The 18,653-nt window shown below is 40.1% G+C and overlaps 1 protein-coding gene across 4 annotated transcripts in view; it reads left to right on the top strand.

The window, feature by feature from the left end:
- Positions 1-17,198, top strand: part of znf423 (zinc finger protein 423) — a 154,597-nt gene extending 137,399 nt beyond the window's left edge. For all 4 annotated transcript variants that reach the window (XM_042744156.1, XM_042744157.1, XM_042744155.1 and 1 more), the window contains one exon: positions 16,335-17,198. In XM_042744156.1, coding sequence (XP_042600090.1) covers positions 16,335-16,364 — 30 coding nt within the window. In that variant the 3' untranslated portion in view covers positions 16,365-17,198. The remainder of the gene's footprint in view (positions 1-16,334) is intronic.
- Positions 17,199-18,653: the final 1,455 nt, after the last annotated feature.

The following is an 18,653-nucleotide window of genomic DNA, read 5'->3' as shown; positions in this document are numbered from 1 at the left end:
TACTGTAACAATAACACACTTTGTCCACTTGACATTATTTCTTTCCGGATGAGTCTCGGTTTCTTTCTTTCTCTCTTTCCCTCTTCCATTTTCTTTCTTTTTGTCTTTGTATCTGTTTCTCTTTCTGTCTGTTCTACTGTGATAGATATAGTCTCTCTCTCTTTTACTGAAGCCTTTATCTGAGTTCCCTGAGGGAGGCCCTGAACCCCTCCACTCAGAGACTGACACACTCACACACATATAGACTTTAGCGAGTAAGCTCTGCCACACACGTTTACAAAGTGCTGCCACACTCTGTGCACTTTTTGCTATAACTTTCCTTTATGACGCTGTGGCACCCAAAGTCCCTTTCCTTTTGACATGACTGTATGTCTCACTGACTGTATGTCTCAGTGTGTTCTCACTGACAGCGATTTATTCCTGTTCAACTTTGTCACACTGGCAATGTTAGCTATTGCTATTACGTAGCCCCAAATCACCTCTTTTTAAATTAAAGAATTTACTTCTGGTCAGTTTGTCCATGCTAATCAATGTCAGTGTAAAAACACTTAAAGAAATCTGTCATTAAATACTCCTTATTGATGTTCTTTTGAACCGCAGTGTAGTTTTGTTCTTTGTTGGGCAGGAATTTAGTGTCTTCATTGCCCAACCAAAAGATGTTTTTGTATAGAAATACAGACATTCTAGTGGCTGTGGTTTGGTTTTAAGCACCTCTGGATGTTCCTGACCCGTGGTAATGATTCCCAGTGGATGCAGACATGGCAGAGCAGTGAGACACATCTGCTGACTCAAGTTTAGCTGGAGATATCACAGAGCTGTGAGGTGAAAAATAGTATCAATTTAAGCACCAACTCAAATGCAGACATCTCAGCCAAGCCTAAGGGCCAGGCAGAATTTAAATCTCTCTCACACACACACATTCTTCCCACGCAGTCCCTTCTAAAGGACTAGAACTAAATGTACTGGTTAAAAAAGTTACTGCTAACTGGTTGATTCTCCTTTAGGGACTTGTCTGTTGTGGTGCAACCTTACATTCCGATAGTATCAGCAATGGATGCAGGATTGTCGAAAGATTTTATGGCCATTTTTGGAGTTTTTCTTGATTGTTCTTGGATTGGAGTATTGAGTATTGGAGTGGACCAACTATAATGGTTTAAGAATCGTAATTTTGATATGCTCAGTCAACAAAATTGTGACCCTTATAAGCACTCTCTTTGGTTTACAATAAGGTGCAGTCATATTTACAGTTGCTGTGAGATATTTCTTAGCCAAAACCTTGTCACTTCTGTTGGAATCTGTGGATAGAGATTGTTGTAGGAGTCTAGCAGTTTGTGCATGTTTCATGAAATCTGACCCAAACCTAACCCAAAGCTTGACAGTTTTCCATGTGCTGTCAGAGTAGCAAACCTTTAGATGTGTGTTTGAATCTGACTTGCATTCAACATAATGAATTGCATTCAATTCCTAATCCCATTTCTCCCCTTAAGTGACAAATAGTCCAGATATAAAATGCAAAATGTGTCTGCTAAGAACTTAACAATAATCTTAATGTACTGTTGCTAGGTCAGTGCCAGTATATAAAGGCGATTGTTTCTCTCTCTCTGTGTGCTGATTATGGGGCAGACAGATTGAGTAGGGGCAGGACTGTGAATAACTCAGCCCACAGTGGCTGCCACGGGCTGCTGGGGTCAGCTGCATCCTGCCCTAGCCCAAGTTACATTCATCTTTGTGAGCTATGGGCCACCATACCTGCAGCCCCCTCCAGCTCCTGCTTGTGTGTGTTGGTGGGTGGGTCTTTATAAGTAGCAGGGTGTGAGGTTAATAGCTTACTCAGGTCCATGACTTAATATTTTAGGGGCTTGGGGGGTGTGACCTAAATCTCCTGCATGGTTCAAACACCCCACCCCTCCACGTGAGCCCCCGGCCGCGGCGTGACAGTGATATAAGGCCGGCGGCGCTGGGCATATGGCCGGTCAGTCCATTTAGCAGCAGGGGAAGCGCTGGACCCTGTCGGTCACTGTCTGCCTCACCCTGAGGCCGGCCAACCGAGATACTCGCACCAGCCCATGGCTCAGCGGGCCCACCGCATCACTCCCATCCGCTCCGGTCCCCCACATCCACTCCGGGCCCACCTGAGCGTTGACGGAGGTGAGGAATAGAGCAGTCAGCCGCACAGACAGCTCCGTGCCAGGTTTTACCTCACTCCTGCCTAGGTGAAATGAGACTTGAATGTGTGCGTATGCTGTTAACAAGACTGAATGGATGGACTGGCATGGCCTACGTGCCCTACCCAGCATGCCCTCCCAGTGCGGCCCCACTCTGTGTTAATCCTCGTCTTCCCATGAGCCTTCACAAGACACGTTACTGTATCATCCCCCTCTCCCTTATGGCAAACTTTGCTTCCATCCTTTATCTTGTCTCTAATTCTTTCTTTCGTTCACACTCCCACCAACTCCCTCCCTTCCTCAAACTGTTTCCAACTCTCTCTCTCTCTCTCTCTCATTCGCCTTTTTATGTCTCTCATTCTTTCTCCCTTTCCCATTTTCTTTTTTCTGGCTCCCAAAAGAGCCAGCCCCCATGCATATTTTAGCCCCTCTGTGTTGCCCCCACCCACCCCTCTCTCTCTGTCTCCCTCTTTCCTTTCTGCCTCTCCCTGGTGCACCATAAATAGTGCAGATGTAAGCTGGTAAATAAGTGATGCTTCGCCCCGATCAGCGCAGCTAGACCTACTCTGCTGGATCCTCCACTCCTTTGTTAGAAACTTCAGAGACTTTTTGTGTGAAGGAGTGTGTGTGTAGATTTTCTTTCAGTTGTTATTTTGTTTCCCCAGGTGAACTCCCAACCGCCCACCCTTCGGCCCTTCCATAGGCACTGCTGTCACTCTCTGACAGCGCGCCTCATTTTTACACACTGCCGGTTCTGATTGAGCCCTCCAGGGGGCACCGCATTCCCCCCACGCCCTGTATCCCTTCCCCTCTGGCATGTATGTGCGCACGTGGGTGTACGGTGTTTCCTTTAGCGCTAGTTAATATTTAACTGTACTCAGCAGTTTGGATGGATGGGTGAGTGCGTGTGTGTGTGTGTGTGTGTGTATGAATGAGAGAAGGAGGGGGTTCTTTGCACTTGTTTGTTTGTTGATGCCTTCTTGTCCCCCCCTCTTGACATTGCGAAAGTGTTGAATATTTGAGGGCTGTGAGTTCTCATACAGTGCTGAGTGGAGTGATGTAAGGGGGCGGCGTTCATCAGGGCGTACACATGCACTCACACTTTCCGTTTTTCACAGAGGTGGAGGAAGAGCTTGTATGATTTCAAACTACAATTTGTATTTTGTGTTGCACATATTGGAAACGAGGTAGATTAGATTTTTTGATTGATTTCTCCAAACCTTGCAAGCAAGAAACCTTTACTATTATTGGTTATATTTAGGGTTATGAGATCATTTAAATCCTTAACTTGAAGTATGTAAGTTTTCGCCGCTAGAGGGCGTGTATTCAAAACAAAGGCGTAGTTTGATGATGCCGTGACTAAGTGTGGAATCATGGGAGTTGTTGTCTTCATCCCCACAGCCGATGCAATCGGATGGTAATCAGGCAGAAATCATGTTCATGGATGAGCTAATGATTTATTAACATAGTAGAATGAAGCAGGGTGAGACAGAAAGCCGTGGAAGCGAAACGAGGCCGCTGAACGAGCGTGACACACGGCTCGAAGGCAGCGGAACTTTTATTATGCCACAGTCGACCGCTTCCGCTCCTTCCGGTCATGCGCATGTGGTGGGGTGGGGGAAGCAGCACTATATTATCATACTAGATACATTTGAAAGTTCTGTTATAAATCTACTCTGTGCTGTCGTCACCTGTCTAATAAAACGCATACCATATTAAAGTGTATTTGGTGTTTCCATGTTTTCTACAAAACCGGAAATCGAGGGGTTATGACGTCATTTGGCAGACGACACAATCACATTATGGACACGGTCTTTGTCACTAGTTAAAATTGCTTATTTCTCTGGAATTAAACATTCTTCGAAACATTTGGGATAATGTAAGTACACAGGTCAGCTAAATATATAACACTGTTCTAGTGGTTTTTGGATATTTTAATAAAAAAAATCTGACATATTGTGCCTTTAAGGTTGTCTGTATACCACCTTGCAAAAATTTGGGCTCAGGGGGATTTTTATTTATTTATTTATTTGTTGGAAAAAAAACTTTTATTCAACATGGATGCATTATAAATTGATCAGAAGTAAAGATTTTTACTTTGTTTTTTACTTTGCTACTGTTTTCAACTGATAATAATAAGAAATATTTCTTGAGCACCAAATCAGCATATTAGAATGATTTCTGAAGGCTCATGTGACACCGAAGGCTATAGTTATGCCTGCTGAAAATTCAGCTTTGCCATAACAATTATAAATTACAGAATATATTAAAATAGAAAACAGTTATTTTGAATATTAATAGTATTTCATAATATTACTTTAATGCTGTATTTTGGTCAAATAAATGCAGCCTTGTTGAGCATAAGAGACTCATTTCAAAGACATTTAAAAAAATCTTACAGACACCAAACTTTTAGTGTATTTAATTAAAATGTAGGCAAAAATAAAAATGCAATTAGTATAATTTGTAAACCTATTGGACAATTTTTGCATTGTAGACAACGAAAAAGTAAAAAATAAAAAATAAAAAATAAATCCCATAGACTTAATAAGAAAGCAGAGAACCAAAATATCATAGAATATAGTTTTTGGTTTGTGGCAGTTATCACCTTCACAGAACCACACAGCAGTACATTAAAAAAAGCCACTAAGAATACCTTAGTAACAACACAGCAATGCGCTCAAAACACTCACAGACATTTTCTTCAAAAAACATTAAAGCTGCCTTAAAGTAAATTTAATATCGGCATATGAACATACAGGCACATTTTTACTCATATAACCCACATTAAGCAAATCAAGGCGTTAACAAGTGTAGAAGCTCTAAAAACATCCATAGAATCTGTTCCATTATGCGTCATATCAGATTTATAATGTACGGGCAGAGTTTGTCTGGTGTGCTCTGAATCTGCTTTTGTGTGCTGTAGATATTGATATAGGTTTCTATTGTGATGCTCAATTTTATTAGTGCCAGTGTGTGTGTGTGCATGTCCCAGCTGCCCTTGCGTCTGGAGTGGCAGTGTACGTTATTAGAATGGGGATCTAGGGGGCTCTCTTCAGAGCCCTAACCCCAACACACACACACATGCCTACAGCTCCTCAAATCCACCTTACCTTCTGCTGATTGGCTGGCTGGTTGAGGGGTTGTCAGGGGACTGCAGTATAGTGTCTCCAGCTAAAGCTATGAGCCCTGTGTTTAGAACGGCTCCCTCTCGAAGACCATGACATCCCTGAATCTGCAGCCATGCACTGAGCCTTCTGACATGCTAGGCCTCGGATGTCTCTGATGGCTTTAGAGCCGTGATATGAGAATAGGATGAATAGCGGGAACTTAGCCAAGAGTTGATAATGAACTAATGAAACCATTCACTAATGTATTCGGTTATCTAAATATGCTGCCGTACCAAACGGGAGCGGGTGAGAAGTGTGTCATGGTGTTACGGATTTACATTGCCACACTGTTTTCGATGGAAATTCTCCAGGCGGTAGGCATTGGAGTAAACTAGAATCGGAGGGGACATGTTTAAGTTGTTTACCTGTTTGCATTTGTTTTGTTGCTCTGCCCTTGCTGAGATGAAGATTCAAACAAAGCTCCGGCCTGGCGAATTCAAATCAAAAACACTCTCCATGGGGCGGCACTAATCTTCAGAGTAAATCAACACATTCGCATTCATTTATTACAACGTGGGACACCGGTTTCGGGTGGCGAGCGTGCACGTGCGTGTTTATGTTGAGATAAAAATGAAGTAAATGCCTTTTGCAAATTTTCCAGCGAACCCACCCACACTCCTGATTCTGTCTTGAAATACCCCTGCTTGGAACAATCTATAAAGTGGAGGAAAGAAGGGAGGAGGACGTGGAGGGAGAGAAAACTTCAGCGGGATGGCACATAGGGAGATATGGTGTCTGCGCTAAATTAAATAATTTGGGGACTGGCATGAGAGGGAGAGAGGGAGGGGGTAAGGAAGAGTTAGAGGGGGAAAAAAAAGAGAGATGTGTCCACTGGGATCACTATAAAGTGTTTTCTCATATCCGTCTCTCATGGTAGCCTGTTCCTTTATCGCACAGACAGAGCGAAGGATATGTTGAGATGCAACATGAGAGAAAGCGAGCTGAAATGAAAATGTGAAGACAACAGAAGAAGGAGGGGGTGTGTACGGCACATGCCCCAGTCAGATATGACAGTTGAGCAGGGTTGTGCTGTGGCGCTACAGCTCCGCGCTGCGTGGTGTGTGTTGTTGTCTCGCGTGCGGGTTGCCAGCTCGGGACTGGAACTGTCGTGGCTGTGACAGTGACGTATGAGTCTAAGCGCTGTCGGTGAGATGACTCTCGCTGCTCGACACTCTCAACACTCGACGCACAAGCGCGCGCATGCACACTGAGCGCAGCTGTGATCTGGAGGGTTTGGGAACTGTGGATACTTCACTCTGTTTGCCTCGCTCATTAACATAGCATAACAGATGAGAAGACTTTATCTTAAAGGAATAGTTCACCCATAAAGGAAGATTCTGTCATTATTTACTCCCTCATGCCGTTCCAAACCTGTATGGCTTTATTTTTTTGTGGAACACTGAAGAAGATATTTTGAAAAATGTCTTGATGAAAGTCAGTTAGTGTTGTGTTGACTTTCATTATATGGATAAAATTAGTTAAAACCTTCTTTAAGTATCTTATTTTGTGTTCCACAGAAGAAACTCATTTAAAGGGATACTTCACCCCAAAATGAAAATTTTGTCATTAATCACTTACCCCCATGTCATTCCAAACCCATAAAAGCTCAGTTCGTCTTTGGAACACAATTTAAGTTAGTTTGAATGAAAACCTGGAGGCTTAAGACTGTCCCATAGACTGCCAAATAAATAACAGTGTCAAGGTCCATAAAAGGTATGAAAGTCGTCATCAGAATACTCCAGCATACGGTGATAATGAGAGATACAGAGGAGACCGTTGACAAAGAAATTATTGAATAAAGTTGTTGTTTTTGTTTTCTTCGCTTACAAAAATTGTTCCCGTCACTTCATATAACCCAGATTGCACGTCTGATGGCAGATGGAGTATTCTGAAGACGACTTTCATACCTTTTATGGAAATTCATTTATTTACATTTTTCAAACTTCTGTAACAGTTTATATTAGATTTCAATTAGTTTAAATGAGATTAATTAAATCCCAAATTTTCAACGTGGTCTTAGATTTTTGTCTGTATTGTCAAAAGTCTTAAAGGTATGGTAGCAAACAGTTTGTTTCTAATTCTAGTCGCTGTAAAATGCTATATCAGGGTTCCTTATTTAGTCTTCACAGAGGGCCAAATTATGCGTTTGAATTTTCATCACATATTTTTTTAAATTAGCGCGGGCCAAACATTTTTCTCTCCTATGGCCACCTATTAAGGAACCCTGCTATATAGTGCTTTTTAATTTGTATTTATCATTATGTATGGATGAGGAGAGACTGATTGTTGAAGTTTAGAGTATTAAATATTATCAAATATTAATGTCAAATGCCTTACGTTCCACAAGGAAAAACGTGTGTGTGTGTGTGTGTGTGTGTGTGAGAGAGAGAGAGAGAGAGAGAGAGAGAACAAACAGAAAGAACTGTTCTGATTGGCTGTTTTGTGTCTCACATCAGACCCTAATTTTATGTTTGATGTCAACATACAAATTGTTTTTTATGTCATACCTGAGTAGGACAGATTGTGTCCTATAGAACAAAATTGCTAGTGTTGATTTCAAGAAAGCTTCACTAACATTACAAGTGGACAAAAAAAAAAAATGCAACAGAAGTGTAGAATATGGCCTTTAAAAAGTTGTCTCCTCTTTCATTCTTTCTGTCTCATTTTTTCTCTCTCAATACACAGACACTGGTAGGGGTCTCTCTCAACCTGACACTTTGGTTCAGCAGCTGGAGTCTGACAGCACACTCTATAAATCACACAGCTCTGACAGCACACCTCACACACTCTCCTATTCTCTTTTCCTCCTCGCTCTCACTCGCACTCTGCCTGCTAGGCTCACATATCGTTGTGAAAACAAAGTGTTGACGTTGACTGGCTGTAGATAACACACACTAGCCATCTCTCGCTCTCTCTGCACGCCGCATCGTTCACCGCGTAATACGTTTTCTCTCTCTGTCTTAGTTTAGGGCTGCTTTGGAGTCAAAACCTCCTCCCTGAGGGGAAGCAGGGAGGGTTTTAGTGAGGCTATGACATGGAAAGAGAGCGTGTGTACTTTGAGTGCATCTCTGAGTGGCAGAACACAGCTAGCGTAGCGTAGCCTAGTGTTAGCCTAGCGCAGTGCTATCGCCCATGACACGGCTCTACTGAGGCCACCGAGCTCATCTAACATTCGAACCTCCACACTCCACAGATCTCACGAATGCACAACTGTGTGTGCATGTCCATAAGGGCTTGTGCAGGCATGCGTGTGTTGTTTTTGTATGTAGTCTGTCTTTATGTCTGCGTATTGTTGTTTGATGCCCGCAGAATGTGTGAAATTTTATATTAGAGACTGCTTACAACAAAAGGACAGCATTTACTTTGGATCAAAATACCATAGTAGACGTAATTAAATTGAGGAAGCTTCGTCTTAAGCATTGTTAACATGAAATGGCATTTTCAACTAATTTTACTTATAATAGTTTATCTATCTATTGTAAAAAATTAATGTCTCTTATGCTGCATTTAATTGATAAAAAAAACCTGTAGGAACAGTAATATTGTGAAACATAACCATTTAAAATAACTGTTTTCTAGTTGAATATATTTTGAAATGTCATTTGTTCCTGTGATGACAAAGCTGAATTTTCAGCAGTCATTTCTCCAGTCTTCAGTGTCACATGATCCTTCAGAAATCATTCTGATATGCTGTCAATTTGGTGCTCTATTATTATTATCAATGCTGCAACAGTTGTTTTCAGGATTACTGTAATTTTTGATCAATTTAATGCACCATTGCTGAATAAAAGTATTAATTTTTTTCAGCAATGAAAAAGTAAACTTACTGACCATAAACTTTTAAACGGTAGTGTATATATATTTCTACAAATTATGGTTGTAATTATATATTTCTTTAACTGGTATAAGGGTCAGTCTGTATGCCAGTCGTGTGCCACTATTTGATGCCTGCAGAATGTGTCAAATGTTATATTAAAGACAGCCGACAGCGTATGTTGACTTTTAGAGCCAGCTCTACTCTGTTGCTGAAGATTACATCATCGAGTTGCTTATGTACATCATCGCTGTATAATTAATCCCCTGTACATTTAGTATTTATTTGGCAACCTGGTGCTTGACAGAGACGTACCGATGTCAGATATACAGTATGTATGAGTGTAAACAGAGCATGTGTGATGGTGGGGTATATGACCGTGTGTGTGATGAATGTGAGGAGGCCGCCCTGGAGCACAGAGGTCAGAGGGAGGTCAGTCATAGTGGAATCACTCCCTCCGCTCTTTTCAGAGAGAGCAAAACGACCATACAGATTTTGACTGATATCACCTGGATTCTTCTCTCCAAATTGCTAAAGGCATAAAGAAAGTTTATGAATCTAAATGTACCACATCTGAAAGTGTGAACAGGTGTGTTTTATGCCACTATTATTGTGTGCACACTTTTAGGTGCACGTATATCTTGTATCGGTTATTTGCATATGGTGGCATATAATACAAACATGTTTTTTTTTTGTTTTTTTTTACTAATATTAGCTTTACGTATTGTAAATATCTCTTTATTTATCTTTTTTATGTTTATTTATTTATTTTTGGTTTGTGTTCATCAAATAAAGAAAATAAAAGAATAATAAAATGTTTTATTTTTTGTATTATTATTATTTTTTTTTTCAAAATTTAGTATTTATTCGTAATAGTACACCTTGGCTTAGTGGGAGCTAATTTCTAGGTCATCTATCATAAGCATATTTATTTTTACATTTCATTCAGATTCACACATACACCTCCAGTCCTGGTCAGGCCAGAAAGGGGAGAGCATTTGGACAGTGACGTGGGTGTAGTTCACTTCAGTACAGCAGGACGGAGTTGCAGGGAAGGTGCTAAATTCAGGGACAGGCACTATCTGGGTGGAGAATGGTGTGAGTAGGTGGGAAGAGGGGAGGGATGAGGGAATCCAGGGGCAGGGCAGGGGGGCATTTATTTGTAGCACACTCCCAAGTGAGTTTCCTGTCTCTGGGAGGTGAGAGCTGGGAGCATATGAAGCTTTAAGACAGCCCATCTGCTAGTCTCCGGCCATTGGAAGACTGTCAAGCGGGTCTAAAAATAAGCTACTCTAAAGTGCACCAGGCGGCAAAGGTGATTTTTCATTTTGTGTTAAAAACGGAGCAGAGAGGGACAGACTAGCGTCCTAAGAGCAAAGCCCTCTCTCTCTTTCTCTCGTACTCATTCACACTCTCTTTTTGACAACTTTACTCTCTCTCTCTTTCTGTCTTTCTCATTCATAATCCCTCTCTCTTTCTTTCTAAACCCCCTTCTATTTTTCTATCAGCTTCAGTATTTCCTCTCTCTGTCTGTGTTTAGCCATACAGACAGCAGACAGACTCGGCAGAGAGCACTTTATAAACCCGATAGAACAGAGACACACTGTCTATTCAATTGAGTGTGTGAGTGAGCATCTAGATACAGTAATACAGTGTGTAGTGCAGAGTGGCTCTTTCTCCTCTATTATTATATATTGATACATTATTTGTTAGAGATAGAGAAAATAAATATATATAAAGTAATATGTGGTCACAGGCATATTGACTAAATTAGTATTCTTTGCAAATTTTTTTTTTTTTTTTTTTTGCACTGACACAAGACTTAAATCAGTATTTTATAAATATATTGTATTTGTATATTTATTTTACAGATATTTTATTTTATAGTAATTATGTAAATACAAATTTAAATTAAACTTTAAAGATTAATAAAATGCCACCATTATTTATACAATTTATAAAGTACATTTTTTAAAAAATATATAAAGTGTAATAATAAAATAAATTTAAATAACATAATTTCCAAATTTATTTATACAAATGTATAAATTATATATAGCTTTTAAAAAAATGTTATGTATGTTTTATACAATTTATATGTAATTTTTATTTAATTTTAAAATATTTTGTAGTAATATGTTTAAAATAGACATTTTTGCATTCATAATATATGAATATATTACAGATTTTTGTTCCAAATCATATAGCAGTGGATGTACATGCCTTTGTGTGCGTTTGCTCGGGAGCCGCCGTTTTGCACTGCTCTGAGGTCAGCTCGTAGATGTCAGTAATTCCAAAGAATCCTGTTATGAAAAACAGTTTACTGACAGAACGGCCACCTTCTCCAACAACACTCTTTTCTCTCTCTCTCACTCTGTTCGCTCTTGCAGAACGAGCCAACACATTAGAGTCTCACTGACACTGCACCGTCCCCAGGGGGCACCACGGAGCCGGGAGCCAGGGGCCCTGCGGCACACACACACTTGCACACACAAACAGCCCTGATTGAAAATGACATGACAGCCGCTCGGTCCGGCTGTATGTGCATGCTCTGTGTGTGAAAAGAGGCTGTGTAGGGAAACGTAGATTTGATTTTCCTTTATCTCTATCTCCCCACCACTTCCCCCTTCTCTCTCCCCCTCCTCCTCCTCCCCCTCGGTGAGTGCAGCAGTCTCGCAGTCACTGCATCAGTAATGTGACTGGGCCATATTTCCCAGGAGTGCACAGCTCCGCAGGATTTAGCCTCTCTTTTATAACCAGTTTAGGAAAACAATGACAGCGTAGATATTGACTGAGCTCGCAGGGGCTGTTCTGCCCACCGCACCGCCTCCCCCTGCTCCGTCGCCAAACCAAGGGAGGGAAGGGTAAGGAGGCTCTTCCGTGCATTACACCGTGCCCTCTTCGTGTTGCAGTGATCAGATGTACGAATAAAACTACAATGAGCACCTAAAACTGCACTTGAAATCAAGAGGATGTTGTCGCATTTCTGTTGCAACAACAGCACATGAACCGTGAGCGTGTTTGCAAGCTCTTCAAATTTTCGTGCAACTGATTCGACGAATGCGTCCATGCGCGTCTTGTGGCACGTTCAGTCGCAGCTCATCCATGACTGTTTAAACAGCCTTCCTCTGTGTTCTCCACCTCTCTAGCTCGAACTTCCCCCCTTCAAGAATATATCAATTACAGCTGCAATGCACTGATGTCATATTGCGAGTCATTATCAGATTCAGAGACACACACCATTCTGGCGATCGATCGCCTGCGGCTTAATCAATAGCGCTGCCTCCGACGACGCGCTCGGATGAAGAGAACAAACTGCGACCGGCCTGAAAATGTGTTTGTTCCAACAAACTGATTAACTAATTTAAACAAGTGTTGCTGGTTTGATCGCCCACACATCAGCTGCCATCTTTCAAGAGAGATATCGGAGTGATGGAAATAGATGTGTTGGGGGGGGGGGGTGCGTGCGGTGGGCAGCTGAAGTGCGACAGTGTGTTGCGTTTATAAGGGTGTGTGTGATTAGACCGAGCAGATGTATGATACCACAGTGGCTCGTATATGCCAGAGATCATGAAATAAGCTGATGGTGGATGTTGATTGTGGCTAGTGGCCATGTGTGTGTGTGTTTATGGGAGGTATGTACATAGGCATGTGTGCGCTGGGGAGTCTGAGCGCATGTCTTTTGTTTTAGTGAAGAATCTGTGTGTGTGTGTGTATGAAGGAGGTTGTGTACTGTATGTTAGGTCGGGCTCCCCGCACACCTCCAGTCCTACTGTGCAGTTTCCATCAGGCCACTGCAGTGCTGGTGTAACCCTAGACCCCAGGGAACAACACTGCCTCTGTCCCTCCACCTCCAAATCAATACAGCTCCACACAGCCCTGACAACCTGGGGGAGACCATACACACACACACCCACACACTCAATCACACACACTCCCTCTTTATCTGTCACAAATGCGCACACTCCAATTCATACTTGCTCTTATTTACGCATTATTTGAATGCGAATACAAGAATGCAACAGTATTTTAAACAAATTCACTCTGGTAAAGATTTTGAATAAATACACAAACACACAGAGTAAGATGCAATAGTATTTTAAACAAATTCACTTTGATCAACATTTCGAATATAGACACAATACACACACACACACACAAAATTAGTAAGTGTATAAATTGCAGGTTATAAACTGTTATGTAATATTCAATATGTAATTGTATAATCTTATTGTATAAAAAGAATTAATATAACTTTATAATTTAGATTTTTTTTATACAAAAGTAAAAGATTTTAATGAATAAAATAAAATTTCAAATTGTGTGTGTGTGTGTGTGTGTATATATATATATATATATATATATATATATATATATATATATATATATATATATATATATATATATAATTTTTATTTTTTGTATATATTTTAAGTTTAAAATGAATATAAATGTATATTATCTATGGAAATGTTTATAAATTATACAAATAAATAATCATAAAATAATCATATCATTAATACAATTCTTGAATAAATATATTTTTACTATTATATATTTTTATGATTTTATTCCTTTATTTATTCCTTTTTATTTATTTCATAGATTATTTGTACATATGCAAGGTTTTTTGCACTTTTTTTATAGGAAAGTATAGTGTAGACAGGAAAGTACGGGTGAACGAGTGAGGATGGTTTCAGGACATGACTATGGTTAGAGTCAGACCTGGGCTCTGACACTGTATTGTGTGTTTTAACTGGAATGCAGTATTGACCAATCAGAAACCAGAAATTAAACACTCTGTTTAACAACATGTAGTCATTTATTCTTAGTTTAAGACGTCAAAAACAAGTCACGAAGGCTTGATCAATGCCAGTACTGAATTAATTGAGATTAAATGACATGAGATTATTATTACTATTATTAGTGTTTTTATTGTTTTTGCTGTCATGATCATCAGCGTAAATGAAAAGATAGGCGACCCAGATGTTAATTTGGTTTCATATTGAGTCGTACTATCAGGTATATAATGACAATGGCTGAGTTGCATTTGGCTCTGCAGCAGGTGAAGATTGAGTTTGGAGGGGGATTGGCTTTGTGGGGAATAACTGATAATTGATTGAGCAGCAGCATATTCTTGGGGACTCAGCTAAGGCAGGTTTGGGTAAATTGGGTCGTTAGTTGCTCTTGACATGTGCACATGTGACAGTGCAGGCAGGTACGCCGTATTGACTCATTGCTCATTGTCATGTGAGTCCCAGGATTATTTTCAGTTACGTTTCACCATGCCGTTGCTTTTTCCCATTCCGTTTTGGTGTAATTCCGATATGTGAAACAGGTGCTTGATGATGAGGACAAATGATTTGCAATATGTTTGGGTTTTGTCCGATGTGCACCTCCGTCTCGTTCTCCTCTCTGGCGGCGCTCAGTGCGAGACATAGACAAGGCTGGCCTCTGCTGGAAGGGGGGCGGCAGCGCAGGCAAGAGAAGGCAAAAGGAGAAGTGCTTTGCTCTCATAATGGGGTCAGTGGCTCCCAGAGAGATGCGTCTCCTCGCTCAAGAGCCCTCCTTGTGCGCGTCTCCTCTCTGTTCCATGCAGGAGGGGCGGGAAAAGAGAGAGAGAGAGGCCGGGATGGAAAGAGAAGGAGGACGCGAGACGCGCATCCCCTGACAGACTGCCATTGATTTGGTCTGGGGTTTTAAGACCCAGTGGTTTGGCCTTCCTCGGATGGAACTGCCCAGAAATCATTTGCAAAATATGTGCACTAAGATAAGAGGACGAAGAAGAAGAATGAGTATTTATCAACGAAAAAACATGTTTAATCCTTCAGATTTGTCTTCCCCTTTCAGTTTTTTTTTTTTTATATCGGGGCATAAAAACACAGCCTATCTCTTTTAGAGAGATTAATCTGGGAAAGGAGCTTTGAGAGGGAAAGTGGGATGATTGCTGGCTCTCCTCTCTGAAAATTGTTTATATTCCACAGAAAAAAATCATGAAAAAAAACAGCTCCCCAGAGACACCCACAACAAAACAATAACCATTTAGCCTGTGCATATCTGCTCCTGTTTAACCCCTCACGCAACGACTGATTGATCTGTGTATGCGATCCTGGTTTTAAGCCATTTTTAGGCCATTATGGCTTCCTTTGTGCGTACAATGTATGATGATTTTCTGAAATTGTAAATAAAACAAAGATTTCACTCTTAAAAATAAAAGTTCTTTACTGGCATTGATGGTTCTATGAAGAACCTTCAACATCTGTGGAACCTTTTAATTGCACAAAAGATCATCGAGATCATCAAAATATTAAATTAAGAAATGGTTCTTTTATAAATTGTTGTTCACTGAAAGGTTCTTTGGGGAAACAAAAATGGTTCTTCTACGGCATTGCTGAGAAAACCCCACTTTGGAAACTTTATTATTAAGACATGTATGGAGTATTTCAGTCTTTCTACAGTACTCACAATCAGAATTTGATGTTTAATGTTTAATTAAATGTGTTACTTGGCATTTCTTTGTCATTATTAGTGAATTTTACTAGCAATTTCTGAGTGAAAATTGTTTCTACAATTTCCAATTTTTTTTTAAGTGTACATTATTAAAAATAAAGTGTCATTGGCAGCTATATGGTTCCATGAGGAACCTTTAACATCCATGGAAAGGGTTCTTTATATTGGGGGGGAAAGGGTTATTTAAAGAACTGTTTGTTGAAAGGTTATTTGGGGAACCAAAAATGGTTCTTCTACGGCATTGATGAGAAAACCCCATTTTGGAACCTTTGTAATAAAGATTTAAAAGATTCATAAACATGTGTCCAATACTCCAGAATAAACAAATGAGTGTTTTTGCAATAGAAACGGAGAACTGTAAATCAAACGGAGGACGAAGTGTGGTGCGTGTGTGCGTGGGTGGATGAATGGGATCGCAAGTGCACATGTGCCCAATATTTAATGGGAGGGTGTGGAGAAGAAAGAAAATGGGAAGAAAGGAAGGCGTTCGCTCGTGGCTGCAGAGCTCGAACTCCTCTGTCAAAGTGGGGCTGCTAGCCTTGAGATGGACGGACAGGCCTGGTGGGTAAATGGAAAGAGAGATGGATAGAGGGAGAGAGCGAAGGAGACGGGTGGAGGTGTGGGCACGTAGCTTATTATTTCTCTCCTCATGTGTTCTCTTCTGTTCCCCTGCAGAACCACACACTGAGCCAGCACGCACAGTGAGACCGGGCCCCGCAGGACACCCGGTTCAGCCTAGAACCCCGACCCAGGCCCGGTGGGGGAGGAACATTTCAACATCACAGCCAATCAAAGTGTCATTTGCTACTCACATGTAAAACTCTAACGATTCCGCCACCAGGCGCAGCTATTACGAACGGTGGGGAATGAATATTAATGGGATATGCTATTAAAAAAGAAAAGGAGAGAAAAAAAAGGAGATGGAGAGAAAAAGGTATTCTACGTGCAGTATTTTTTATCGTCCCTTCTTCCTGGTTGTGTGTTCCTTATTTTCTCCCCGTTTTCTTTTTGCTTTTTCTTGATTTTTTGGGGACAAAAGATGAAAAAATAAATGGAAGGAAAAGACACCCTCCGCCTGATTTTAATCTCTAGAAATACATATCTTGTCCTCTGTTGCTTCATGTATCAAACTTCATATGTGCCAATTTTGTTCTTTTCAATGCATATATTCTCAGCCCTTTTTTATTTGTTGATTGATTTGTACCATTTATTTCTTGCAGTAAATAGGTACTTGTGCTGTGCTGTGATTGCTTGCCAGTCGTAATATTTTTCCTTTCTATTATTATTGTTATATATTTTCTTTTTTCTAATTACAGTAAAAAGACAAAAAAACATATAAAGAAAAAAAGAAAAAACATAATGGTTTTTGATTGGATTTTCCAGTACATGGGCCTTATGGATGTTGTAAAAATGAATATCATTGATTTCAGTGCAACTGGATGATGTCTGCTTTTTAAATGTGAATTAACCAGATTGCAATAAACTAGTACAGTTGAAAATAAACAAATAAATAAATCATGAATAAAGGGAATGCGTGCATCTGAAGTGAGTGTTTTTTCAAAGCACAGATAAAGCGTATTGAAGCGGCTGAACTCCTTAGAGTTGCTCTGTTCCCATGATGCTGTGTGAGCTCTATTCTTCTTGTCATGCTTTCTATTTAACAATAAATATCTGGGAGCTACAGTAATGCTGCTCATAAAACACAGATAATTTGCATTAAAAAAAATTAAATGCCAATGATGAAAACTCTTGGACGGGTATGAACGTGCAAGCTTAGTTTATTTTTACATTAAGAGATATCGTTAAATAATAATAAAAATATTCGGGTGGATACTGTTATACGTGTTAACGTGGTAACAACTTAATTTAATTTTATACAAATTCAAGTCTACTATGATTCATCTGCAGGAGAGGAGAACAGTGAGTCGATATTGCATCACAAACCATGATTCATGCTGCTTTCATAGTGTTCATTCAATGCAAGAGGATCTGAATCAAAGACTTGAATCTTTGCCAATTTTATACGGTGATGAACACTGCTCGCCGTCACATGAATTCAACTGTAAAATATGACATTCTGAAAATCATGGGAAAATGGCAGCTGTCATTGGTATACTTTATCAAATTTATTCATCAGGTTTTAAAGGGAAATATTTTATCTTGTGTAACGTAAAAAAAAAAAACGTAATGCAGAACTATGATGCAAATTTCCCGGCATATTTAGCATTATGATTGCTGTAAATAAGGAAAAACCCAACACTGATCATCAGATGATTTAATGCCTGTGACTCCCTGAATAAGGGCAGAAACATCTATTTAAAGTACTGTTTCTTTTACCAGTGCAGTTTCTGCTTTAATTGCATCCATGTGTTTAAGCAGCTGGTTCGGCCGCTGAGTCTCATAACTTGAGCCGGACAGAAGGTCGGTGCTGTTCCCAGAAATCAGTCATCGGAACGCATCGATACACTATGGGCCCCGGGGGTCCTCTGAACCTGTCCGCTTGGGAAACAGGGTTCAGCACACCATCTGAGTAACTCCTAAATACTTGAAAACTAGCATGTGATTTTATGAATCATCCACAAATACCCAATAGTACAGAAAGATGCCCTTAACAGGCTACTGGTGTTTCAGTTGTTTAAGTATTTCACTGTAGTTTATCAAATCTGTGCTGTATTATTAGCATGTGCTTTTTAAGGGTAAATGGAGATTTCCAAATGAGGCAAAGTTTGAAACTGTGCATTTGTATTTTGTGGTAGAATTATTTAAAATATTTGAGGATATGATTAAGTTAACCAATCTATCTGTCTATCTAGGCTTTGCCGATCTTCACAGCCTTAGAGGGTTATACAGACACTCAGCATCCCAAGGACTCTCAATACGACAAGATAGATTTTCTCTAAAACACTTTATAATTACTTTCATTAAGAAAATTCACCAACATTACCACATTATATAATGCTTAACAGATCATTAGCTAGCAAGTTAAAAAATAAA

Source organism: Cyprinus carpio, chromosome B18 (genome assembly GCF_018340385.1).
Source record: "Cyprinus carpio isolate SPL01 chromosome B18, ASM1834038v1, whole genome shotgun sequence".
Lineage (NCBI taxonomy): Eukaryota > Metazoa > Chordata > Actinopteri > Cypriniformes > Cyprinidae > Cyprinus > Cyprinus carpio.
Note: the sequence above shows the minus strand (reverse complement) of the source record. Positions and strands in the feature narration are given on the sequence as shown.